The following is a 27,480-nucleotide window of genomic DNA, read 5'->3' on the forward strand; positions in this document are numbered from 1 at the left end:
TTTCATTTCTATTTAAAACTGAATGGGTTGTTTTACAATGTTATTGTTTACAATCACTAATAAAGTGAGCAGTGCAGTAAAATTCAGCTACCCCAACTGTTGTTAGGTGTAAAATGGACCTGTAAATAAAGTTATATTATACCTAACTTACCCCATCCTCCACATTGTTAAACACAATGTCGCTTTCCTTACGGGATGATACTTGGGGAATGCATAGCAGGTGAAACCCAGTGAGAAGTCACTGCAAGACTATCTTCATGCAATATTTTGGCTGCTCTAATCAGTATCTGGCTGGAAAGAGTATGAGATATTCTTTGCCTAGGTACCAGGCGGAAGACAGGAGAAAGGCAAGTATAAACCCTTTTTTCCTTGCAGGTACATTTTACACCCACTAATAGTTGTGGATTTGTAAAGAGGGAGGGGGCCTGAATAGCAGAAGCAGAACTTGCATTTTACTTCAATGTACATTTTACATATAGGTGAGTATGTAAGAACATACAAACTACACGGGATGCCCTTGGCTCAATACAGGACTTGGGGTTGCAAAGTTATGATGCTAAAGACTAAGATGCCATGTTAACTATATCATTTAAGAAAGTGACTTTGTGCTGCTCATGGAATAGGAAATTACCTAAACTAGTTGCTTCAGTCTGGTTTCGATACTCATACTCCATTTTCACTGGTGAAAATCAAATATCTGTCACAAATGTCTTCGCGCATCACCAATGATAGAAATCATTATTGAAGCCCTAATTGTAGGTTAGAAACTGTCTTGGGACTTACTTCCAATATTACATTTTGGAAGAGACATCTATGATTTTTACAAACAGGCGTATTTCAGTTCCCTTCAATTGTCTACTTTCCACAGACTATAAAGTGATGCGTGTTTTCTGTAAATCTCTAAAAAGAACTATGTTCTTAATTACTTCTGAGATTTCTGCATTGCTCCCTGGATATTAAGAAACTACAGCAGCCTACAGAAAACTGCAAACTTGCAGTCTGTAAATGTTCAAGTCCACATTGTGATCAGATTCAGAACCACCTATTATCTCATACAGCTCTCTTGTGCTTTGGATTGCAGAGGTTGCAGCTATGACTCTCAGGTCATCATTAGTATAGTAGGACATCTTCCCAAGACCACAATCTTTTCTTCTCTTTAAATCAAATGTTTCTCTGTCAACACTTCCCACGCTGCAAAAAGCTTAAGCTGCACCAGAAACTATTGTCTTCTGTGGTATGCATGACAGCAGCATATAATGCATTTCAGTATATGCTCCATCCATTTGTCATTATGCAATCAGTGACTTGGAGACCAGTCTCCTCAATAACACTCCAGAGTGGAATAGGAAACACTCTACATTCATGTATGTGTTCTCTGATGTCTAAGCAGGTGAGATCTGTAATCAAACTGTTTGCCACACTGAATACACTTGTGAGGCTTTACCCCTGTGTGTTTCCGCTGATGTACGAGAAGACGGGACCTATAGTTAAAGTCCTTCCCACACTCCTCGCATTTATGGGGCTTTTCTCCATTGTGAGTTCTTAGGTGTACTACAAGACGGGATCTGTACTCAAACTCTCTGCCACACTGGTGGCATCTATGAGGCCTCTCAACTGAATGCTTCTTCATATGCTCTGCAAGGAATGGCTCAGAGATGAAACATTTGCCACATTCTCCACATATAAAAGGTGTGGCTGGTTCTTGAGGTAAGGTAAGACACGGTTTGTATGTCAAGTCATTGTCAAATTCATCAAGCTGGTCTTCATTGGGTATTGCTTCAAATTCGAAATGTTCTGCTTTGGAATGCAGGTCTTGCTTCCTACTTTTTCTTCTTATAAGATGCATATTGTCCCATGTTGTATTATTATCATGGAGAAAACTTTCAACTAGAGGGAATGGTTTAGGTTCATGCTGATTAGGCAAAGGATCAGGCATGACATTAACAACATCGTAAGAATCATTAGGGAAGTTACTGATAAAGTTTTCCTCCTGGAACTCCTCAGTAATGTAAGTTCTTTCAACTGGAGCTTCATCGCGAACAAGCACAGATTGAGATACCTCTACTGTTCTCACCAACACTGAATCGTCTGTGCAAAAAATAAATGGAGTATTAGACAATGACAGCTGCCATCAAAAAAGGTATTTCACTCATAGATTCCCTTTATGCATTAAAGAACAATACTCACCCGTGACATCAATGACTGTCTCCGGTTTATCCACTAAATGTCCACTTTCATGAATCTCATCCACCTGTTCAGTTCTAGCTGCAGAATCAGTGTCACCTGCACAAAATTATCATCATTACTGCCACATTTTCCAAATTTGTACACAACTAGCCAGTTCTAAGTAGGGTTTTTTATTGATGGATCGAGGGCAAGTCATCCTAGGAGGGCAAAAGACATACAGCCAGGGCAGGAAATTTAGAGAGTAACTTCACTTTTTTGGGGTGAAAACATTTCCCTCTAGTTTATCTATATACATTGCAAGGATTTTAACAAACTTTGTTGCAGATTCCTTTGTTCTAAAGAAACTGCTGTTTTCTTGTCTGTGTCCATGTGCAAAGTAAATGTGAATGGGAGTGACTTTATTATTATCAATCAGCTGTCAATCAGGGTTCTAATAAAGAAAGTGGCAGGGTCTGAATCCCTTTAGAGGTGATTTACCTTTTGGAATCTCAACAAAAATGGGATTTGACCGTAAAATCTATTTCTCTGATGTTCATTGACGGACACAGCTCCTGATCTTCTTAACCATTGGTTATACTGCCCCCTACAGTAGTAGGACCCTAGGCAGAAAAAAAAAAAAAAAAACGGACTACGCTTATGGGCAGTATGGGTACTCAGTTTTGTTACAAGCAGTGTCAGAAGATTTACAACTCAACAGAGGTGCAGTGTCCATCAATGAACATCAGAGAAATAGATTTTACAGTAAGTCAAAAATCCCATTTTCTCTTTCGATCGTTGACGGACACAGCTTCTGATCGTCTTAACTATTGGGACGCCCCAAACCAGTGTCAAACATGAGGGGTGGGAACAGCAAGAAAATATTCCTAAGGCTGAACAATAGCAAACCAGGTAATCGGAGCTCAACCAAGAAACAACTGGAGCCTACCTGAAAAACATTACACCCTCAAAGAGGACCAAATCTTCTAAACAGCAGCCTGCTAAATCTTGCGGCCAAATAAAGCATCCACAGATGCCAACACATCCACACATTAGAGTGGGTCTTTACAGGAAAAGAAGGAACCTGACCCTTAATTGAGTAGACCTGAGTCACCGTCTGTTTGATCCATCTGGAAATGGTTGCAAAGGAAGCGGACAGTCCTTTCCGAGGCCCATCTGTGAGCACAAATAATAAGTCACACTTCCTAAAAGACTCCGTAGCTGCCAGGTACACCCGAATGGCCCAAACTACATCCAGGGCACGCAAAGCAATTTCCTTGATATGTTTTGGCCTGGGACACAATGTCTTTGTTCAAATGAAAATCAGAGACAACCTTTGGATGGAACGACGGACAGGAGCGAAGCACCACCTTTATCTCTGTGAACCACCAAGTAAGGTGAACAACAAGATATCGCAACCAATTCCGACACCCTGCACGCAGATAAAAGAAAAGGAATTGGCAGCACTCTAGGTTGAGTCAAAATCCAGATTTATTGACTGGACATCCAAATTATGACAATCGTGACAAGGTAGACGCGTTTCACACACTGACTGTGTGCTTAATCACTGTCTGTTCAATTGCATCACCCTGCACGCAGAGGTGATCTCCACCAAAAATGCCACCTTCTGGGACAGCACAAGCACGGGAATCTCGCAAAGATTTTCAAAGGGAGGCTTCTAAAGAACTGAGAGCACCAAGTTGAGGTCCAAGGTGGTAACGGAGACCGCACTGTAGGAGCCAAGTGTCGAACCCCCTGAAGAAAGGTACGCACCAGGGAATGCGTGGCCAAAGGTCATTGAAAAAAGACCGCCAAGGCCGACACCTGGCCTCTGATGGTACTCAAAGCCAATTTCTGCTCAACCCCCCCCGCTGAAGGAAGCCCAAGTCCTGAGCCACGAGAAAGAGCGAGGGTGAACCCCCAGAGACTCAAACCATGAAATGTACATTTTCCACATAGATCTTCCTAGAGGTACACTTCCTGGCTTTCAACAGCGTTGGAATCACCTGACACAGATAAACCCATCCTTCAGCACCTGGCTTTCAACAGCCTAGCTGTCAAAGCCAGCAGCTGTAAAGCAGGATGGAAGATTGGCCCTTGGGACAGCAGATCCTCGAGAGGACCAGCCGCACCAAGTCGGCGTACCAAGACCGGCAATGCCAGTCCGGAGCCACAAAAATTACCGGAATCCCTGCTGCCTTGATCCTGCGCAAGAGTCTCAGCAGAAGCTTGAGAGGAGGGAAGGCATAATTCAGACGATACTGGCCCAACAGGGCCACCAGCATGTCTGTGGCATACGCCAGAAGATCCCGTGAAGGTGTCACAAACTTCTGCACTTCTATTTTAAGCTGGGACGCCAAAAGATCCACCTCGGGGGTGCCCCACCGGAGACACAACTGATGAACACCTCTGCTCTGGATGAAGGGACCACTCCCCTTGATCCAACGCCTCCCGACTGGGATAATCCGCCTGCCAGTTTTCCACCCCCAGAATGTGTACGGCGGAGAGGCCTGGAACAAAACGTTCTCCCCACCGTAGAATGCCGGCTACTTCCAGAGCCACCAAGACACTTCTTGTGCCCCTCTGGAGATTGACATAAGGCAGGGCCGTGGCGTTGTCCCATTTAATCTGCACTGGACACCCCTGAAGATGATCCATCCAATAATCCAGGCATAGTCGGATCGCACGGGGTTCCAGGACATTGATCGGTAGTCTGGACTCTTCCAGTGTCCAGACCCTATGAGCAGAGTACCAGCCTAGAACGCCTCCCCACCAAGACAGGCTGGCATCCGTGGTGACCACTGTCCAATACAAGGGGAGAAAGGAATTGCCCCGAAGCGCCGGAGAACAAAGCCACCAGATCAGGGACCCTCTTGTTCCCTAGCTCAGCCGGATCTAATTGTCCAGAGACTGCAAACACTCCAGAATCTCCCTTTGCAGGGACCTCATATGGATCTGTGCAAATGGAACCACCTCGAAGGTAGAGACAGCAGAAGATGAATTGCAGCCTGCAGTTTCTGGAGTCTGTCTAGAGGAAGGAACACTCTGGCTAGAGCAGAGTCCAGAGTCAGACCCAGATAGTCCAGTTTTGTGGAAGGAACCAGAGCAGGCTTCTGAAAATTCAGAATCCACTTGAACTCCCTCAGAGTCTGTATAGTGATGGTCACGTTGTCCATCAGAGCAGTAGGAGACTCCGCTCGCAGGAGAAGGTCATCCAGGTAGCCCAGTACTGCGATCCCCCGCTGACATAACAATGCTAGCACAGGACCAACACTTTTGTGAAGACCCAAGGAGTGGAGGCGAGAACAAAGAGTAATACCACAAACTGATAATGCCCCTCTCCCACGGAAAAGCATAGGAAGCGCTGGTGACCGACACATATTGGAATGTGTAAGTAAGCGTCCTTGATGTCGATAGGGGCAAGGAAATTCCCCTGATGCAGGGATGCCACCACCGTGCGAATGGACTCTATTCTGAACTTCTGTACCCGCACAAAGCAGTTCAGTGCCTTGAGGTCCAGGAATGGACGCACCTTGACCTCCTTCCTTGGAACTGTAAACAGGTTTGAAAAAAACCCCTGTAAACGTTCCGAAGTCTGAATCGGAACAATCACCCCTTGAAGTACCGGGTCTTGCACCACCCCAAAGAGAGCCTGTAAGCTGTCTGGGGACAGGCACACGTTGGAAGGAAAGAACCTTTCTGGAGGGTAGGGACTAAACTAGATCTTGTAGCCGGACCGTATTACTTTGTGGACCCACTTGTCTTGTACCAAGGAAGTTCACGGGTCCAGAAACAAGCAAAGATGTCCCGCCACCTCAGATACGGGAGAGGGCGCACCTTCATACTGAAGAAGCCTTGTCCGCGGGTCTGGAGAAGCCCAGTCTCGACTTGCCAGACCAAGGTCACTTGGATCCTCCTGAGGAGGCCTTGAAAGGCTTTGATCTCTTGTCATGCGACCCTGAGGGATAAAAAAACTTCTTGTGAGCCGAGGACAGGCCGCGTCTATGACAAGGATCCTTGCCCTTACTAGCCTGCAGAAGAAAAGTACTCTTCCCCCCATGTGAGACCCCTAATTATGTCATCCAGGGTAGCTCCAAACAGAAAATCTCCTTGAAAAGAAAGATCAGTTAAGGCCTTTTTAGAAGTATGGCCCGCAGTTTCAACATCTGAGCCAAAAAACACGCCTAAGGACCGCTGCCGAAAAAGATAGCCTAGCAAGTAGGGGAGCGGCATCCAAAGAGCCATCACAGACAAACTGCAGCCCCTGGACCAACTGGTCCGCTAGCTCAGCAAAGGCAGGGGGAAGCTTCTCCCCCTCCTGGTCATGGTGTAAAAGTTTAGCTCACTCGGTCAGAGTTTGCAACACAGGGGCAATAGTGAATACCGGTCCAAGTACCGAGCCAGCCATCGTGTACATATTGCGGGCCACAGACTCCGCCTTCCTGTCAGCCGGATCCTTGAAGGCCAGAGATTCTTCAACCAGAATCTTGGTTGCCTTGTTCAATTTGGAAACTGGAGGGCCCACCACCGGTGGAACAGTCCACTTGAGAAGGGGCTCCTCAAAGGGGTACCGCATAGAAAATCGCTTAGGGACCACAAGAGGACGTTTTGGCCGTCCCCACTCTTTTGCGACAACTCTGTCAAAATAGGAGGGGAAGGGAAACAACTTTGCCGCTCTAGATGGCTTGTGAGTGCCAAAGGGAACCGGTGTCTCCGCCGCAGCATCCTCCATTTTTGAAGTCTCACGCACAGACACAATCAGTGCGTCCACCAGTGTCTTCTCGTGTGTGACTACCGGTGTAGAGAAATTATCCTCACTATCTGAGAATTCAGAGTGCACGGTCTCAGACACCGCAGGGTGAGCCATGTAATCCGCGGTTGAATCAGATTTAGGATCTAAGGAGACAGATGAGGCAGGGGGGCGCTGTTTGCTAGCCTGCCACCCAAAAAACACATCCACCTGGGACACAAAGAACTCCAGGACTGCCGTAAGTACATCAATAGATGGGTGGGACCCAGAGGGCCCCGCAGCCTCTGAGAGGAGGTCAGGTGGGAAAACATGCTCCCAGGACTCCATGCGTCAATAGGGGGACCTCCACACAAAAGTTCAAACTGCTAAGGGACACCCCCACTGCGCTGGCAGCTTTACCCGGTTGCCAGCAACAGAGCACCCCACGATCCTGCAGCAGAGAGGGAGAGGACCCCACCAGACTCACCACCCCACAGAACAAGCCAGGCAGCACCAGGATAATCTTCACTCCACGTGCGGCGTCCAGGGAAGGAATAGATGGCCTATATGGACCACCATGCACAGAAGAGGGGGGTGCCTAATGGGAAGGAGGAGAACCCCGGGGGCCGACCGTCCCATGGAGGGGCCCACGTCCACCCCAAACCCATCCAGGGGGGAGAGGGTGGGACAGTTACCAACCCAGATAGAACCTCCTCTCTATTGAAATGGGGGGCAGTCGGCCAGGAGGAACCCTGCGACGCAGGCCAAAAACCCGGTCGTATGTGACCTCACGATGCATTTAACTCGCAAGCCAGCCTTAATCCGGTGGGGTTATGTCGCGGCTGACCTAGTGCAGAGCTGAGGTCTGCACACAATAGTTGGCCAGACTGGATTATCTACATTATCCAGCCCGTCACCCAGTCCGGCAGCTGACTGTAGATCTCGCAGGAAAAATTTAAAAAATCTATCTAAAGCAAAAATAATTGCCAGGACCAAAGATCCCAAATTAGGTCCCTATTCCTGATTAGGCAGAAAAAAAAAAACCTATAGCAGAGAGGGGGAGTATACCCCCTGGGACTGCCCACAAGTGTAGTCAGTCTTTTTTCTGCCTAGTGTACTACTCCTGTAGGGGGCAGTATAACCAATGGTTAAGAAGATCAGGAGCTGTGTTCACCAATGAACGAAAGAGAAATTACATTTTTGTTGCAGAGGATGCCCAAAATCTAACTTGTATCTTAGGGCAAACTTGTGGGAAAATCAGTAGGTCAATCACACAAGCAGGGAATAACATTTCTAGGGGGGCTTTCCATAACCTCATCTGTGTACAGAATGGCTCCTGGTTACCATTTTGCATTGCATTTTACAGAAAATTACAGCACTGCAGAGTGAAAAGGAAAGGTAATTTTTAATATCATTCAAATACAATATGACTTGTGTAGCAGTTTTATATACTTTATTCATTTATTTGCTATTTTTCCAACAAAAGTGGAAAAACCCTTTAAAACATGCATGTGCACTACAAAATGCACCCAGCCTGGAAGACGCTGCCAATCCACTTTAGCACAAGACAGACGTTACCTAAAGCCCTGATGCCTTACCTAAAGCTCTGATGCCCAATATCTGAAATCATAGCATAATACACACTAAAAAGTTAAGACATCCAGCAGGTTTAACACCAAGGTCAACAACTAAGTCAAGGAGCTTAATCAATTAGCTCTTGCGCTTCCACTCTCACTTTCTTTAGTAAAGGTTGCCCCTAGCCCCCAATACTGTAGTAACATGGCCGCCCTCCTGTGTGAACTACAGGTAGCTATGCTTTTATTCAATCTATTGCAATCAGTATCCCCTGCTGGTTGAATTACTGTTGTTCTGGGCATTTAGATGCTGAGACTTGTGGCTGCACAGCTTGACCTGTTACAGAAAGCTGCTGGCAGGATCAACAGGTGACAACATTATGTCAAATGGGAACTCAAACACAAATGCTCTTCTGGAAATTCTAGTAACAGGCTGTATCATATGTAAATTTTTAATCTGCCTGTATTTTAACTTTGGGTATATTGGTCCATTTGCTACATACAATTAAAATACATATTAAAAAATAAGAAGAAACTCACCAATAATAACTTCTGGTTCTATATCTAAAGGTTTACTGGTTTCTTCCTTTGTTTCTGTATCCTCCATTTCATCAGGTATTGACACACATTCTATTTCTTCTTCCTGAACATCTGCATATTACAGTTGAGATCAGATTAAAAAGCCTGATGTGAATTGCATCATCTTTAGTGTTTCGCCATCAGCAAATAAATCAAATAGCTTGTTCAAGTATTAAGATTACAAAAAAAAATCTGAACTTCCGGCAGATGATAAAAGCCTGAATTAATGCAGCTCTATAATAAGTAAATTATTATGTTTATTATCTGAATTTGAGTTGATATCAGTCTATTGTAATTTGATTTATATTAAAAAAGAATAGCGCAACCATGCAAAAGAAATGACTATTAAATATGGAGACAATCCATAAATAAAAATGGGGGTTTAGTCCCACCATATGGCCATATCGTGCTCAAGCCCACCACTGCGTCAAAGTACCCCATTATCAGTGAGTCCTACACTATCCATAAAAAAGGGGTGAATCTAGCCTCTCCAACCCTTGGAGACAACACTCCTTGCTGGGATGGATGTGCTAATGCACTACAAAGGACTCCTATATCTACTTGATGGTGGACTCTGATAGAGTACAGGTATGTGTGGGGTGTGGGATGCTCAACCTCAGAAATCTGGTCAGACCGAATACATAATAAACAAGCAAAAAATGAGCAAAAAATGAGCTGCACCGGCTTTAGATATACATGTTCAGGGTTTGCTCCCCCCATTTTTTGCTTGTTTATTGTAATTTGATGTACAGTAGTGATCAGTGTGGGAAAGTAAGGTGCAGCAATAGAAGGCATTTAGGCGTGCTTCATGCACGTGCACTGACAAGGAATGCGGAGAGAAGGAAAGCAGATCAAGCAAGAATGACCTCATCAGTCTCATTTACTGTTCATTCAGCAGACTGCTGGTGGGGAGATTACACCACTCATTTCTTTGCTGTAGAAGGGAAAAAGTGGTGTCATCCACCTCCCTGTGATGCCTGGTAGGGTTGTGTAAAACTTGGGACTGAATTGACAGACAATTAATCATTTGTCATATAAAACAGCTATTTAGCTTCCTTATATGTAATTGATTCTTGTATTTAGCTGTTTGCCTGAAGTTCGGCTTTCAATAAAAAAAGAAGTCAAAAAAACCTTTCAACACCAACCTATTTTACAATATTCGGAGCAAAGAAAAGCAATCTTATTTTTCTTATGTAAACTAGTAATCACAGAGAGGGATCCCTATTGCTCTCATTGTAGAAAGATTCCTCTCCGTGTGAACGACTTTTGATGTTTCTTATGTTTTTGGTATAAGGTATATTTGTGAAATTTTACTCTGTATTTGTCTGAATATTGACTGCATCGCTACCTGCTTATTAGGGTAGTTACAATCCTTTGTTATTTACCTATTGGGGAATACCCTGTCATTTTTTTTTTTTCAAATACATTTTTATTGAATTTTAGACAAAAGTCACATAATATACATTTTAGTGACATAAAAAAAACAGAAAAAGTAACTCAAGCATAAACGGTATACAACTCGTAGTGGTCAGCAATGTTAAATAGAGTAAAGCAACACAATGGTATCAAACATGTATATGGGATTGGGCAGGCCTACCTGCCCCCCCCCCCCCCTATAGCACCCCAACTGGGAACATCCTGTGCCAGGGAGGGGGAACGGGCCGACGCACCCCCAGCTATTTAGCTATGACGTGTCAAAAATTAGATTTATCATAAGCACAAGTGTATGCTCAAGAAAAGAAAGGAGTTTGTGTAGCTATGTTGTGGTCAATCACTAGGCACTGGAAGGAACCACATGTTCCATATGCACTGGTTCTTCACAGAATCGAGGATGTCAGATCAATGGAATTTTATCATCATACTGTTACCAACTCTAAAAAAATATATGACCAAAAATGGACCCCCTGGTTCCTCTAGTTTCCTAAGCTATGACGATCATTTAAATCTCTCTAAACTAACATATTCGACATTACACTATTTCGTAAGGTAAACTATTGCTATACTCATCTCAGGAGATGGATGCAATGGGCGCCCCCTTAAGAGGCGCCCATCATAACGATTCATCATTCTGTTCTTTGTTTTTTTCCGTTTTTGTTATTTGAGTTTTAATTCTGTTACATATATTATTGATATGTAAGTCAATATTCCATTAATGGTCTCCAGACCAGTAAAGTTCTCTATCTCAAGATGATAAAACAAGTGATAGAAATGACTAACTCTGGTGGTCATTATCTGTATATCCTACTGTCAAAAGGTGTATAATTCTTACATTGTACTTACATTGTACTTTCAATACTCACACTGTAATCCTTAATTTTTGTTCCTGTTTATGTGAATAACTTCAATAAAAGTTTATAATAAAAAAAGAAAAAAGAAAAAAAGAAAAACAAGGAGTAAAATTGTAACAAAAAGAGTATATGGAGTCTTCCAAGACCTATAAAAGGTAAACCATAAAGACCGTGCCTTTTCATACTTTAGACCTGACCCGTCTTTATAAGTCATTATCCGTTCATATTCTGCTATCACCTGCACGTGGGCTATGACTTCCCTTACCGTAGGAATTTCAGTTGATTTCCATTTACCCTGTCATCTTTTCATATGTGTATGTACCAGCATATATATCCTACTTTCACTGAGATGGTGTATTGTAATGTATATGAATATATGTCTGAGCATTATGTTCCCTTTTTTCCTCCCTTTATTCATGTTAACTTGTTACAACAAAAAAATATATAAAAAACAAGGATTAAACATAAACTATTAATTACATCATCCCCAATGTAATGGAGATAAACAAAAGGCAGATGTGGTTGAAATCCAGCCTGCCTGACAACCATGGCTGACTGCATAAATACAGTCAAGTAAGTGAACGCAGCCACCCATTGACAGAAAGTATGTTATTCACAAGATTACTAGATTAAAAAAAAAAGGAAAAAGGCCTAAAAAAGGAAAACCAATGCAGCCACCTCACCTACCGTACGTACTGTTAAAAGCGGCAAAATAAGAAATTAGGATTTTTGGGCTAGATACACTTTGAGGCTCAATTTTAAATTCTGTCTGGAGCGTACCTTGATTATCAGTAAGAAGCTTGCAACATTTCAGAGAGTGAAAGCAAGTTTTCCTCATTGACTTTTACACAAAAGGAAAAATCTATATTATAATTCATTAATTTGTGTCAAAGTTTAAACGAGTAAATTGAAAACCTAATTTTAGATGATAAAAATTTACAGAAAATGCATAGCAATGAAAAGGCTGCAACAAATTTAGTAAACTTCACCCCTGAGTCGTTTTTTTTTTCACTAAAGAAGGGTGGTATGCTTCAGCTAGCCACAAAAATGTGTCACATTAGCTGTGTTCAGTAAGAAAATAATCACCTAAGCTCATTTTGGTTTCCATTCTCATTTCATTGAAGGATTGGCTATTATTAACTGTCACATCTTTATAAAGGTTCTTGTTTTCCTCTATGTAATCCCATTCCTCCATGGAGAAATATATGGATATGTCACCACATTTTACTGGTACCTTAAAAACAAAAGAAAGACAGTGCAATCAAACAAAAGTTGGCCTGTATAAAAGAGCTATATATAAAATTTAGAGTTATATAAAAGATTCAAGAGCTTATTGGGATCAAATCTAGTCATGCAATTTTTTTTCTTGAGTAATTCAACTGTATGAACCTTTTTTTTTTTTTACATTCTATATTTCTTTTGCAGTCAAATTGGGATAACAGATACTTTATATTTATATATGTGTCTATGTATACTACTGTGTATGTAGGGTTCAGTGGCTATTAAACTATGCAATATAGATTACCCAGAACACAGACTCAACTGTTGTTAGTAATCTGGCATTATTTTAATGGTCTTAGTTTTTTTTTTTTCTTGTTACATAGTTACATAGTAGTTGAGGTTGAATAAAGTCAATAGTCCATCCAGTTCTACCTGTGTAGGTGTGTGTGGACGTTTTCATTTTCCATACCCCTAGATGTTTTGATCTTTGAGATCTACATCCAAGAGTCTTTTAAAAATAGCCATACTCCCCGCAGTTACCACCATTTGTGGTAGAGAGTTCCACAATCTTATAGCCCTTACTGTAAAAATCCACCTGCGTAACCTTAGGTTAAATCGCTTCTCCTCTAATCGCATTGTATGGCCTCGTGTCCTCTTACATTCCTGGTGACTGAATCATTTTTTTTCTATGCTGAGATCACCATTGAGGTATTTGTAAATCGCTATCATGTCGCCTCTCAGGCGTCTCTTCTCCAGGTAGAATAACTGGATTTTTGACTTACCGTAAAATCCTTTTCTCCTAAGTTCATTGACGGACGCAGTTCTCTCTGATTCATATCAGTAGGGTAATAATGCCCCCTACAGAAGTAGGACACTAGGCATAAAAAAGTTCTGGCTACGCCTATGGGCAGTCCTGGAGGGTACATCCTCTCTGTTCCTGCATAGGATGCCAGTTTTGTATCAAAGCAGCGTCAGAAACGTAACACCAACCCAACTCAAAATAGAGGGGAGGGTACTGCGTCCGTCAATGAACTTAAGAGAAAAGGATTTTACAGTAAGTCAAAAATCCAGTTTTCTCTATCGTTCATTGACGGATGCAGTTCTCTCCGATTCATATCAGTAGGGACGTCCCAAAGCAGTGCCATAAAATGAGGGGTGGGAACAGCAAAAAAGAACAAGTCCCCAAGGCCAAACATAGCCAACCAGGCAACATAGGACTCATCAGCACAAAAGGTGGTCCACCTGAAAACAACAGTCCACCTGAAAACAACAGTAAACACCCTCAAGGAAGGCCAAAAGCCCTCCAAACAGCAGCCAGCAAAAAACCTTGCGGCCGAAAAGAGGCATCCGCAGATGCCAGCACATCCACCTTATAAAACATGGTAAAGGTGTGAACAGACTACCAGGTAGCCGACTTGCAAACTGGAGCACACAAGGTGAAAAGCCCAGGAAGCACTAGGCGCCCGAGTAGAACGCACCAAAACAGGGAAAGGCAGGACCTAATTGAATAAACCTGCACCACCGTCTGTCCGATCCATCCGGAAATAGACGCAGCAGACGTAGGCAGTCCCGTTCACGGGCCAACCCTAAGTACAGAGAGCGAGCCTGACTCACGAAAAGACTCAGTAGTCGCCAAGTACACCTGGAGTGCCCGCACTCTAAACAGAGTAAGCAATGCACATTCCTTAGGATGATATAAGAATACAATCTAATCAATATACATAAGCAGCGCTATGACCATAGTTAAAACTAAGTCTGAATAAATATCTCTAAAATACATTAAATAAATAGAGATAAAAAGAATAAAGTCCAATAGTGGAAAAGTCCATCAAATGTAAACTCTTAAGGGGTCCCAGTGAGGAATGTATCGCCAGTGTATTTGATTGTGTTTGAAGTGTAAGTACTGCTCTATGTGCCTTTCTTTACTCCCTCCCATGCACAACGATTGAGAGATTGTTACAGCTGTGAACAGGGCTGGAGGACTCTGTGTACTTTGGATGGTCCGGACGAGATTGGAAATTATCTTTACAGGCTCATGTTGTAGTGGGATCTGGTAAGTGTGTTTCCCTTGGGGAGATTCACACGTGGTGAGGTGAAGGGATACAGTATCAGCTTCCTGTTCCACACTGGCGATACATTCCTCACTGGGACCCCTTAAGAGTTTACATTATTGGACTTTATTCTTTTTATCTCTATTTATTTCATGTATTTTAGAGATATGTATTCAGACTTAGTTTTAACTATGGTCATAGCGCTGCTTATGTATACAGGGAGTGCAGAATTATTAGGCAAATGAGTATTTTTGAGGATTAATTTTATTATTGAACAACAACCATGTTCTCAATGAACCCAAAAAACTCATTAATATCAAAGCTGACTATTTTTGGAAGTAGTTTTAGTTTGTTTTTAGCTATTTTAGGGGGATATCTGTGTGTGCAGGTGACTATTACTGTGCATAATTATTAGGCAACTTAACAAAAATCAAATATACAGTTAGCCAATTTCAATTATTTATTTTTACCAGTGAAACCAAAATAACATCTCAACATATACATTTCTGACATTCAAAAACAAAACAAAAACAAATCAGTGACCAATATAGCCACCTTTCTTTGCAAGGACACTCAAAAGCCTGCCATCCATGGATTCTGTCAGTGTTTTGATCTGTTCACCATCATCATTGCGTGCAGCAGCAACCACAGCCTCCCAGACACTGTTCAGAGAGGTGTACTGTTTTCCCTCCTTGTAAATCTCACATTTGATGATGGACCACAGGTTCTCAATGGGGTTCAGATCAGGTGAACAAGGAGGCCATGTCATTAGCTTTTCTTCTTTTATACCCTTTCTTGCCAGCCACGCTGTGGAGTACTTGGACGCGTGTGATGGAGCATTGTCCGGCATGAAAATCATGTTTTTCTTGAAGGATGCAGACTTCTTCCTGTACCACTGCTTGAAGAAGGTGTCTTCCAGAAACTGGCAGTAGGACTGGGAGTTGAGCTTGACTCCATCCTCAACCCGAAAAGGCCCCACAAGCTCATCTGTGATGATACCAGCCCAAACCAGTTCTCCATCTCCACCTTGCTGGCGTCTGAGTTGGACTGGAGCTCTCTGCCCTTTACCAATCCAGCCACGGGCCCATCCATCTGGCCCATCAAGACTCACTCTCATTTCATCAGTCCATAAAACCTTTGAAAAATCAGTCTTGAGATATTTCTTGGCCCAGTCTTGACGTTTCAGCTTGTGTGTCTTGTTCAGTGGTGGTCGTCTTTCAGCCTTTCTTACCTTGGCCATGTCTCTGAGTATTGCACACCTTGTGCTTTTGGGCACTCCAGTGATGTTGCAGCTCTGAAATATGGCCAAACTGGTGGCAAGTGGCATCTTAGCAGCTGCACGCTTGACTTTTCTCAGTTCATGGGCTGTTTTTTTGCGCCTTGGTTTTTCCACACGCTTCTTGCGACCCTGTTGACTATTTTGAATGAAATGCTTGATTGTTCGATGATCACGCTTCAGAAGCTTTGCAATTTTAAGAGTGCTGCATCCCTCTGCAAGATATCTCACTATTTTTGACTTTTCTGAGCATGTCAAGTCCTTCTTTTGACCCATTTTGCCCAAGGAAAGGAAGTTGCCTAATAATTATGCACACCTGATATAAGGTGTTGATGTCATTAGACCACACCCCTTCTCATTACAGAGATGCACATCACCTAATATGCTTAATTGGTAGTAGGCTTTCGAGCCTATACAGCTTGGAGTAAGACAACATGCATAAAGAGGATGATGTGGTCAAAAAAAAAAAGTGCCTAATAATTCTGCACTCCCTGTATTGATTAGATTGTGTTCAATTGATATGCATCTTGGTTTTAATTGTGTACATTCAGGCGGCAGCTTTTATAGTCAAATTTATCTTATTTTGAGACAGTGTACGCCATTTTATTGGAGTGCAGAGCGCTGGGTGATTGAGATCTAGGCTTTTAGTTTGTTTCTCAGTCCTTTTTATGATATAAGAATAGCTGCGCTATGCACCACAAGTAGATCTTAGTAAATAGTTGAAAAAGCAGCTACACAAAAACGATTCTGAAATAATCTAAATGCATGTAAATTAAGGGATGTAGCGCTTCTCATTAAAATAAACAAATAAAGTCCATATAAATTGTTATTATCCACTTGACAATGTGAAGCCACACCGACAATCCTGGGAGTGTTAGAGGTGCAATAGATCCCTCACCAACAGAGGTATCCAAAATACCCTTACCAGATCAACAGATCAGAGGGGCCATATACAGCAGATGATATAAATCTGTGAAGCATCGATCTAAAACACCAAACTTTTCCACGTCCTGTCTTCCATCCCAAGCCACTGGACTGCTTTAGTAATCTCTCAGAAAAAAGCAAAAGATGCCTCTCACGGTGTGGTATATCAAACATATATTTATTAAGATAAAAGACAGAGACTCACATTGTAGCAGAGTGGCAGCAGCGTGTATGTACGGTCAGTTCACTAGCGTGGTTCCGTTTCTAACCAAGAAAATGGCCGCCATCTTCCTCAACTGAGCATGTGTCCGGACATCCACCAATGAGGGTCCACCCTTAGGATGTGAGGGCTCAGGACACAAGATGGGAATACAATGTCCCCATGCAAGTTAACACCAGAAACCACCTTCGGAGGGAAGGAAGGATCCGGACGAAGTACCACTTGGCCCCATGATCAACATATAGGGAGAACGACAGGACAATGTCGCCAGTGCCGACACCTGCACGCAGAGTGACAGCAACCAAGAAGGCCACCTTCTGTAATAAGGTAGGCAGGGGATACCCTTGAATACTTGCAAACAAAGGGTCTAAAAAAACCGACTGCACCAAATCAAGGTCCCCAGTGGGTGACGGAGGTCGCACCGGAAGCACCAAGTGTCGCATCCCCTGGAAGAAGTCACGCACCAGCGCACAGGCGGCCAACAGCCTTAGGAAGAAATTTGCCAAAACCGAAACGCGACCCTTGACAATACTCAAGGCCAACTTGTGATCAACTCCCCATTGAATGAAGCCAAGATCCGGGCCACCGAGTAAGAGCGAGGGGGAGCCCACGCAATATACGATTGTCTCGTATGATGAACAAAAATCACCCTAGAAGTCGCTTCCTACGCTTCAAGCAGGGTGGGAATCACTGAAACAGCCAAACCCCTGTCCTTCAGCACCTGGCATTCAACAGCCAAGTCGGCAAAGTCAGCAACCGCAAAGTCGGACGGGTGATGGGCCCTGGAGACAATAACTCCTCCCTGAGGGGAATTCTCCAAGGAGCGTCTGCGGCCAGCCAGACCAGGCCGGCGTACCAAGCTTTGCGAGGCCTGTCCTGAGCTATGAGAAAGACCGGAATCCCTTCTGCCTCGATCCTGCAAAAAATTCTTGGCAGCAACTTGGGAGGAGGAAAGGCAGACCGCAGCTGAGACTGACCTTGGCCCATCCGTGAGCACACACACACGACCATGCCGGTGGCAGCCATGCGCAGTTGACCATGCAAAACTCCACGGCATCGTTCAAGTTGAACCTAGCGAATGTTCTTGCCCATGACAGAACCCATGGTGCCACCATTGCACCCGCCAGAAGGTCCTGGGAGCGGGCCAAAAACCGCAGCACTATCCTGTAGATGCGACGCCAACAGGTCCACGTCTGGAGTGCCCCCAACGAAGGCACAACTGCAGAAACACCTCCGGATGAAGGGACCATTCCCCTGCATTCAAGGCCTGTCGACTGAGGCAATCCGCCCACCAAGGTTTCCACACTTGAAAAGGGAACAGCGGAAGAGCTGGAACAAGGCGCACTGCCCAACGAAGAATTGACACATCCAAGGCTGCAAGGACACCCTTGGTGCCCCCTTGGTGAATGACATAAGCCACGGTCGTGGCGTAGTCGATTGAACGTGCACCGGGAAGCTGCACGTGCCCGATCCAGTGAACCAGGTAAAGCCAGATCGCTCTCAGCCCCAGGACATTGATCTGTAACCTGGATCCTCCAGGGACCATACTCCCGAAGCAGAGAACCTGCCGAGGACTCCTTCCCACCCAGACAGGCTTGCATCCGCGGTGATAAGTGTTAAGGAAAAAAAGGGAGGGAGGATTCCAGCTCAAGATTCCCTGGTCAGCCAGCTCAGCCGGATCCGAAAGTCCAGAGAGTTTGGATTCTAGTCCCATTGAAGAAGGATCGCCTTCTGGGGGATCCCCAAGAGGGATTGAGAGAAAGAATCCGTCTCGAAAGACGGCACCAACAGTCCCAGAACTCGCATACAGGTCTGAAGGGACGACCATGTGCAGGACATGAACCGCAGTCTGAAGTGCCAAAAGTCTTTTCCCCGGAGGGAGAAAACACCCTGACTGAGAGAGAGTCCAAAGTCAGGCCCAGATAGTCCAGTCTCATGGAAAGGACCATGGATGACTTCTGAACGTTTAGAACCTACTTGAACTCCTCCAGAGTTCTTGTGGTGACTTCCAAATCGGTTTGTCAGCACCGTAGGAGACTCCACGCGGAGAAGCAGATCGGCCAGGAACCCCGGGCTGATACGCCCTGCTGCCGCAACAGCGCCAGGACCGGAGCCACACCTTTGTGAAGACCCTAGTAGTATAAGCGAGACCCAAGGGCAACCTCACAAACAGATAGAGATCCTTCCCCACGGCAAAAAAAAAGAGAACCCGTAGGTGTCCCAAACATAACAGGATGTGAGGGTAGACAGCTTGATGTTTATGGAGGCCAGGAATCGCCCTGATGCAGGGAACCCCCTGCCCTGCTAACCGATACCAACCAATTTCTAATTTGCACAGAACCATCAAAGGACCAGTTAGTCAAGCTTGTTGAACCAGAGCCTGAACTGCCCTACAGAGCGCCAGTAAGTGATCCGGGGACAGCCATACATTGGAAAGGAAAAAACCTTACTGGAAATAAACGGATCGGGACTCGATCTTGCAACTGGACCGCATGACCACCTGAACCCAGCAGCCTGGGATCTGGGCCAGCCGCTGGTCCTCGACTGGCAAGGACCTCCCCCCCACCCCCTAGATGGGTGAGGAGGCACCTTCAGGCCGAGTAGGCCTAGTCCGCAGGTCTGGAAAAAAAACAATCTCATGTTCTCCAGACCAGGGTCGTTTGGAACCCCACGTGGAAATCTGGAAGGCCTTTGCAACATTGACCGTCCCCGAGGGACGAAGAAACTGTTTGTGTGCCGAAAGGGAAGAACCCCGACAGCGACAAAGGCCCTTACCCTTGTTAGCCTGTGGAAGAAAACACTATTCCCCGTGAGACCCTTATATAATGTCATCCAGGGAAGCGCCAAACAGGTGATCCCCCTGAACAGGGAGATCCATTAAGACCGTCGTAGAAGTTTGATCCGAAGACCAACACTACGGGCAAGTAGACGCTGGATAACCACAGTCGAAAACAACAAGGTAACCCATACAAGGGAGCCTCAACCAGTGCGGCATCGCAAACAAATTGCAGCCCCTGCGCCAGCTGGTCCAACAGCTCACCCAGGGAAAGAGGGACATGCCCCACACCAAGTCACGGCGGTGGATCTCCGCCCATCAGGCAGAGTCTGCGTGGCAAGGGAAAGCATAAACACTGTTCCCAGTGCAGACTACGCCAGGGAGTACAGATCGCAGGCCACAGCCCGCGCCATCCTATCCCCCAAGTCCTTACAGGACGGGGATTCCTCCACTGGAACAACGGTAGTCCCAGTCAGCTAGAGACCGTACATCCACCAAAGGCGGAACAGTCCTCTGTACCAGAGACTCCTCAAAAGGGCAACATCTAACGGCCGCTTAGACACCCCAGGGGAACGTCCCAGGATGGTCCCCTCCTACATGAGCAGCCAGCAAAAAGAGCAGCTTCAGATGGCATGTGAGCCAGCTGCGTCCCAGGCGCAGCCGCCGCTGTGACCCCCAAATTGCAGGGTGTCACGCATCGAAACAGCCAGTGCATCCACCAGTGCCTGTCATGGCAGGGGAGGTAGAAATGTGATCTTCATCATCCAAGGAGACAGGGTGCGAGGTAACAGACCTGGCAGGGAGGCCCCACGTCTGCGGCGGCTGAGCCAGACTCAGACTCCGAGACATCAGATGAGGCAGGGGTAGGCGGAGAAATGTCTCAGCGCACCTACCACCTTCACCGGGCCCAAATGCTACCCGAACTGCCGAAAAGGCATTGACGGAGAGTGGAGATCTGGGAGCTCCATACTGAACCTAAAGAACCCGCCAGCAACTTTTTAAAAAAAATGACAAAAATCTAATTATTATTTTTTTTTTTAAGCGGCCCCACAGCGCTACAGCGCCCCCCGGAGGTCAGGCACGTGCTAACAGACCCCCCACAGAGAGGGAGAGACCACCCTCATGACACACTGTCCTCCAGGCACTCCCACCGTCCTCCACAGCAAAAAATCTACCGCAAAATGGCCGAAAACTGGTGTACCAAGATGGCCGCTCCCATAGAAGCAGACAGAGGCTACAACAAAATGGCGGCCCCCACGAATCATGGTAATCAGGGCCCACAGGGGGACCCCCCAAACGCCCATCCACAGCAGAAAACCCCACCAAGGGCCCCCCTGCAGAATCGGTTGAGCGCCGCGGACAGCGCACTCCCCCGGCCCCCCATGCGGCCTGCACACTAGGCCCCAGCCTCAGGTAGGCCCAAACATTATTTGCCATTTGTTCGGCCCCCTCCAGAGTTGACTCCATGGTTAGCTACAATCGATTTGATTGGACCACACACACGCAACTAACCTAGGCCCCCACACATCATGACACGACCACCAACCTATATCTCTGTATGAGCCAAATTTATCAAGCGGTCTTGATGACCTCTATAGACGTCTCTTTACAGTGGTCGATGCCTCTTACACACATATAGTACCCCCTTTATAGATTAGGTGCAGTACCTATGTGTCTGAGGGCCGCGTCCCCCTTGTTGTCTTACTGTGATGGTTTTCATGTTGTATTTTCACATCCTTTCTTTTTATCATCCTATGCTGACCCACATGTTTCTCAGCACCTCTCTTATTTTCCATGATAATGACCCCCTACCACTTTAAGGATGTCTCCTGTATCATCTTGTTGCTGCTACATGAGGAATCCATCTAATGTCCTTTTTAAATGCAAAGAATGCTTTTACCCCTACCTGCTGAATCATCCAGACATGCCCCAAGCATTTATTGGAAAAAAACCACTGCAGAAACTTCCCCACCCACTTGATTACTTGTGTTCGTGCAGCTGTGAAGACTACTTATAAGGTACCAGCTGCCGACCTCATGAACGTCCAGACGAAGCTACGCCACGCCCAGCGAAACTAGTTGACGTCATCAGCCCGGCTGTACACACACTACACTCCTGTAGTGGATGGCGGATGCGAGGGAAAGGAGCGCACTGTTCTCACAGACTGAGACAGCCGAGTCAGGAGGACACCGACCGTAAGAAAGGGAAGGAGAGCGGCAGACAGCAGCAGCTCAGGAAGCAGACAAGCACAGGACATCCGACAGGACAGGTACTTTTTGCGGGGCGAAGACACAGCCAGAACTTACAGTTACATACACTGAGTATAAGCTACACTGTCAGCAAGACCATTGTACCTTACAAAGTCCCCCAGAAACCCTGGCACCATACCAGTGCAATTGCATACACACCAGCCACTTGGCTGCTCACTGTCGCTGCAATGCATGCATACATCCTCTAGGCATTCCCCACATTCCAGGACACCCAACCGCTATACAGCCCAGCCCTGGTAGGCAATGCAGAGGAATATGCAAAAGGATTAACTATCCCTCCAGCATATCCTCCATCCGGATCAAACTCCTCTCCAATTAACCCCCGTCTTACCGGATCAGCCCCTCTGCGCCATACATTGAGTGATATCGCTCCACCCGTCGCACCCGAGCTTCCACAAGGAACTTATCAGGCCATACACAATTATGTGAGAGGAACAAGCTCAAGATTGAGACACTCCATGTGAACTTCCCACATCCCCTATTTTTCACCCTGATAAGTCATTTTTTGTACTGGCCGGTTTTTGAATTTTTGTTACATGTTGTCCGTCTTGTTTTCTGTTTATCGTTGAAACATCATGACTTGTACTGCACAGTGTGCATTTCACACAAAATTATCATAATAAATTGACCTATTATCACATAATTTATGTGTTACCTTGTGCATCATTCACCCTCCATATAACCAACTTTTTTCTGCGACCTATGCAGAACACTTTTCCCATGTATGCTATTTTGGTTTAGACGGTGAATACAATACTTACTGAATACACTTAGGTGTATACACAGACACAGGTATTTTATCCTAGGTCCGCACCAACCCCAACAACCACAATTTTTGACAGGCCCAAACAGTCCCCCACGAGGGAGGGGGGGTAAGGGGGGGGTGGTGGAGAGGAGGGGGGTCACAACAGGAGTGTGAGGGTCCAACCATCCCAGAGAGAGGGACCGCGTCCACCCCAAAATCCGCCAGGGAAGGGGGAAAACGTTTACTCACCATACAGGGAACACAGGCGGGTGCCATCTCATGACAGGACCCCACGCCACCAGAGTAGGGGGGCTGTAGGCCAAATATCGAACGCTTCGACATCAGCCTAGACCCTGTCGTGCGCGTCCTGGTGAGACGTTTAACTCGCGGGGCCAGTCCCCGTCCAGCGGGACCATGTCGCGCCCGACCCAGCGCGGAGCTACGGCCTGCACTTGATGGCCAGACTGGGGTGACCACTGGATATGGGGGTCCAATCTGCGCCCAGCCCGGCATAATTGCTAGAAGATCTCACAGGAAAAACGATCCGGAGAAAAAAAGACTAGCTAAAAAAATCTACATAAAAAAATTACTTCTATGCCAGGACCAAAGATCCCAACAAGAAACTAGGTCCTTACTCCTGACTAGGCAGATTAAAACTGGCATTCTATGCAGGAAGAGAGAGGGTGTACCCTCCGGGACTGCCCATAGGCGTAGCCAGAACTTTTTTCTGCCTAGTGTCCTACTCCTGTAGGGGGCAGTATTACCCTACTGATATGAATCAGAGAGAACTGCGTCCGTCAATGAATGATAGAGAAAACATTTTTGTAAGCTAATCAATGTGCAATAAAATCTTAAAAGGAATGCCACATATACTGTGGTCAGATGCTTATTTGTCAGAAACCATCCAGTAAATCTCACATCCTGCAACAAAACTTACATCTCCAGTAAGTAAATGTGTGCTGTTGTGCGGTGAATTCTTCTTTACAACCACATATTCCTGTAGGACAAAAAAATAATAATTACTGCAGAGAAAGCCCTCTGTATCTAAATGTGCATTGCAATAATACACGGTATGTCATGAGTTTACATGCACTGCGTTAAGGCAGCTCATTCAGTTAAAAAAGGTGCACATAGTATTTTTGGCAGCACACTGCAAAATGTTGCATAATTCTCAACATCTCCTAGTAATACAGGGAAAAACTGTATAGGAATACTAGGTTATCTTTCACACTACTGCCAACAATTTGCGTTTTCAGGCATACAAACTTTTGTTTTTCTACTCTAAATGCAGCCCATTGTTTTCAATGTGCCCCTATACACAGACAAGTAAAACGTGCACAGCCCATAGTTGAGTAAAAAGAAAATGAAGAATCCACAGTTGTCGGTCAGTATACATGCATAAAGTGAGGATTTGAAGGCGTTAGATTTTACATGCGTTTAGGCGTACATAAGTAAATGCCTGAAATTTTGTCCAGGAATACTGATTTTCAAACATCAGTACTGTGTGCAAGTACCCTAATGCTGCTTTTTACATATACTACGGTCTGTGGGAATAGTGTAAAAAGTTGACTGATAGGCATACAGTGTAAATCCTAACTGGAGGCTATTTGGTTTGCTAAAGCACTGTGTATCAATTCATTGCAATTTTTAAAAAAAATAAAATTTCCTAAAGGCTCCTTGCAGCCACTTTCCGTCTACATACATTCACTCCAGTGACGGCTGCATGGCATTTCTCACAGTGCTGCTCTCGAAGGTGACAACATTGTTCCATGCCTGTGTGATGTGCACCGGCAAGTCTGTTTCTAGTATCGAATAGGAGAGTGCTTAACAGGGTTACAAAGCAGTAGAACAATTAAGAGAGATTTAAAATAACAGAATGAATAAGGGCCTTCATGGCAGGAACACCAGGTATTATTTTATTGAAAGCTGCAGATTTGAAATTAATAAAAATAACTTTTCCAGTTACTTTACCCACTTAAGAACCAAGCCTATTTCTGACACATGTTTACAAGTTAAAATAAGTATTTGTTAGCTATAATATTACTTAGAACCCCCAATATATATATATTTTTAGCAAAGACTCTGGAGAATAAAATGGCGGTCGTTGCAATATTTTTTGTCACGCAGTATTTGCGCAGTGGTCTTTCAAACGCAATTTTTTGGGAAAAAATACATTTCACTGAATTTGAAAAAAATAAATAAACAGTAAAGTTAGCCCAATTTTTTTGTATATTGTGAAAGATGTCACGCCGAGTAAAAAGATACCTAACTTGTTACGGTTTAAAAGTGCGTGATCTCATGGAATAGCAAAAAACTAACTTAAAAGTCTCCATAGGCGACACTTTAAAAACTTTTAACCGTTACCAGCTTATAGTTACAGAGGAGGTCTTTTTCTATAACTATTGCTCTCGCTCTGATGATCGCAGCGATACCTTACATGTGTGATTTGAACACATTTTTCATTTGCGGGCGCGACTTACATATGTGTTTTCTGTCGTGCGTGAGCTCAATGGGACAGGGGCGCAAAAGAAAAAAAATAAATTCCCTATTTTTTTTTTTAACACTTTAAAAATCTGATCACTTTTATTGCTGTTACAAGGAATGTTAACATCCCTTGTGACAGTAATAGACAGTGACAGGTACTCTTTATGGACCCCAAAACCCTCTACTGCACTTCAAATTTTTAAAAACGCAGAAATAAGCATTTTTAAATACTGACAGTTTTTTAAATCGGCGCCATTGTGACGTTGCTTCCGGGTTACATGATCAGAGATCTGATCAAAGCCAAATCTGGCTTAGTTCGGGACTCCAAACGTGCTGGCTGGTTGTTCGGGTCTCCCGGTGAGAAGGGAGACCCGGGCAGAGCCGCGGAAGGGGGGGGGGGGGGGGAGACGCTCGCTGGGATAACAGCTGAGCAGCTGCTGAGTCACATCGGTTGTTATCTACTGAAAGCCAACCGCCGGCTCTAAAAACGGTACTAGGTTGATGCCTGCAACAGCAGGCATCGCCCTGGTTGAATCAATTCTGCAAACTGTTGTACGGGTACATCGGTTTGCGGGAAGTGGTTAACAAGTTAAAGTGGTTCTAAAGGCAGGAGGTTTTTATCTTAATGCATTCCCTGCATTAAGGTAAAAAAAATCTTCAGCATGCAGCCACTCCCCCCCCCTCCTCCCCTAAAAACTAACCTAAACCTGATCTCAATCCAGCAATGTGCACAAAAGCAGATGCTCTCTCCCTCCTCATTGGTTCAAACACAGCAGCATTGTTAACATTAGGTCCTGTTGCTGTCAAATACCGCCAGTGACGAGGGAACAGTACAAACAGAGTCGCTCAGGTGCAAGCATGCATGAGTGCCCCCATAGCAAATGGTTTACTATGGGGAACTTGACGGGCAGGAGGAGCCAGAAGCGGCGGCAGGGGACCCGAGAAGAGAAGGATCAAGGCTGCTTTGTGCAAAACCACAGCACAGAGCAAGCAAGTATGACACGTTTATTATTTTTAAAGGGGAAAAAAAAAAAGAAAGCCTTTAGAACCACTTTAAAATGAATGGACTGTATTTTAGCTCTGTAAAAAAAAAAGCTGTACTGAGCTCTTTCAAGCTGCAGTGTGCAAGAGGCCTAAAGCTTATTTGAGATTTTTTATTATTTGTTGGGTTTACATACTAAAGAATATATTGATAGCAATCCTGCATCAATGATCATGTTACCACTTTCACAGTGGTCATATATGAACGGAAGCCGGCCCCACAAGCTACCCAATCTTTACCACAGACCAAGAGCTCTGTAAAAGATCAGTCTTTGTTCTGAGAGACATCAGCCACCTGCTCTCAGCACATTTGTGCAGCATGTGGGTGTTAAAGCCCACCCTTTTGCCACTGCACATATGTGTTGGGTGGATGTAAAGGGGTTAAAACAGAAGTATGGGTTTCCTTTTTTTTAGCTTACACCTATTCTATGTAAGCTGTGCTAATACCTAAATTCTTTTCCAGCCCTCTGAGAACTGCACCCTTTCTGTTAAAATAGAGTTAAAGCGGAGTTCCGGGCACAAAATCGATCTTTTTTTTTGTGCCCGTCCGCTTGTTCTCCTTCACCTGAAACAGAATTGGATAGTTAGGTTTTTTTTTTTTTTTGTACTCACCTTGTAATTGTAGATCGAATATACTCACCTATTCTTCACTTCCTCCCTCTGCGCCGCGGCTCCGCCGTCACTTCCTGGCTTGCACTGATTCCTGGGAGCTGAACGTCATCGCTCCCAGGAATCAATGCGACGGCACCGGCCCCGCTCGTCACTTCCGGGGCGACGCCGCATTCTCTGCTAAACAGCTTCTGGGCATGCCCAGAAGCTGTGGAGGAATGAGGCGCCGCACCAGAAGTGACGAGAGGGGCCGGTGCAGGCGCATTCTGGGAAAAAGAGGACGCGGAAGAAGACGCGGAAGAGGATCGCGCTGGCTTCAGCTGCCCACAAGAGAGATGGCAATGCTGTGGAAGAAATTTTATAAGTGAGTATTTCTTCTTGCAGGTAAGTGCGAACCGGGACAGATCAGAGGCTAGCCATTGTGGAATGTACTAGCCCTGACTGTCCCAGGGGTATGTTTACTGAAAAATGTTTTCTGTGCCCGGAACTCCGCTTTAATACCTGTGGGAGGGGCTACAGACTTTATTGGA

At 45.0% G+C, this 27,480-nt stretch overlaps 1 protein-coding gene across 1 annotated transcript in view; it reads right to left on the reverse strand.

Moving 5' to 3' along the window:
- Positions 1–369: 369 nt before the first annotated feature.
- LOC309560694 (oocyte zinc finger protein XlCOF7.1-like) overlaps positions 370–27,480 on the reverse strand; it is a 40,968-nt gene continuing 13,857 nt past the window's right edge. Inside the window, exons 3-7 of the mRNA XM_082264318.1 lie at positions 23,754–23,813; positions 12,420–12,567; positions 9,007–9,117; positions 2,188–2,283; positions 370–2,088 (exon numbers count right to left, since the gene is read on the reverse strand). Of these exons, the coding sequence (XP_082120444.1) occupies positions 1,361–2,088; positions 2,188–2,283; positions 9,007–9,117; positions 12,420–12,567; positions 23,754–23,813 (1,143 nt within the window). The 3' untranslated portion in view covers positions 370–1,360. The remainder of the gene's footprint in view (positions 2,089–2,187; positions 2,284–9,006; positions 9,118–12,419; positions 12,568–23,753; positions 23,814–27,480) is intronic.

The sequence above is a fragment of the Pelophylax lessonae genome, assembly GCF_965119305.1.
Source record: "Pelophylax lessonae genome assembly, chromosome: 7".
Taxonomy (NCBI): Eukaryota; Metazoa; Chordata; class Amphibia; order Anura; family Ranidae; genus Pelophylax; species Pelophylax lessonae.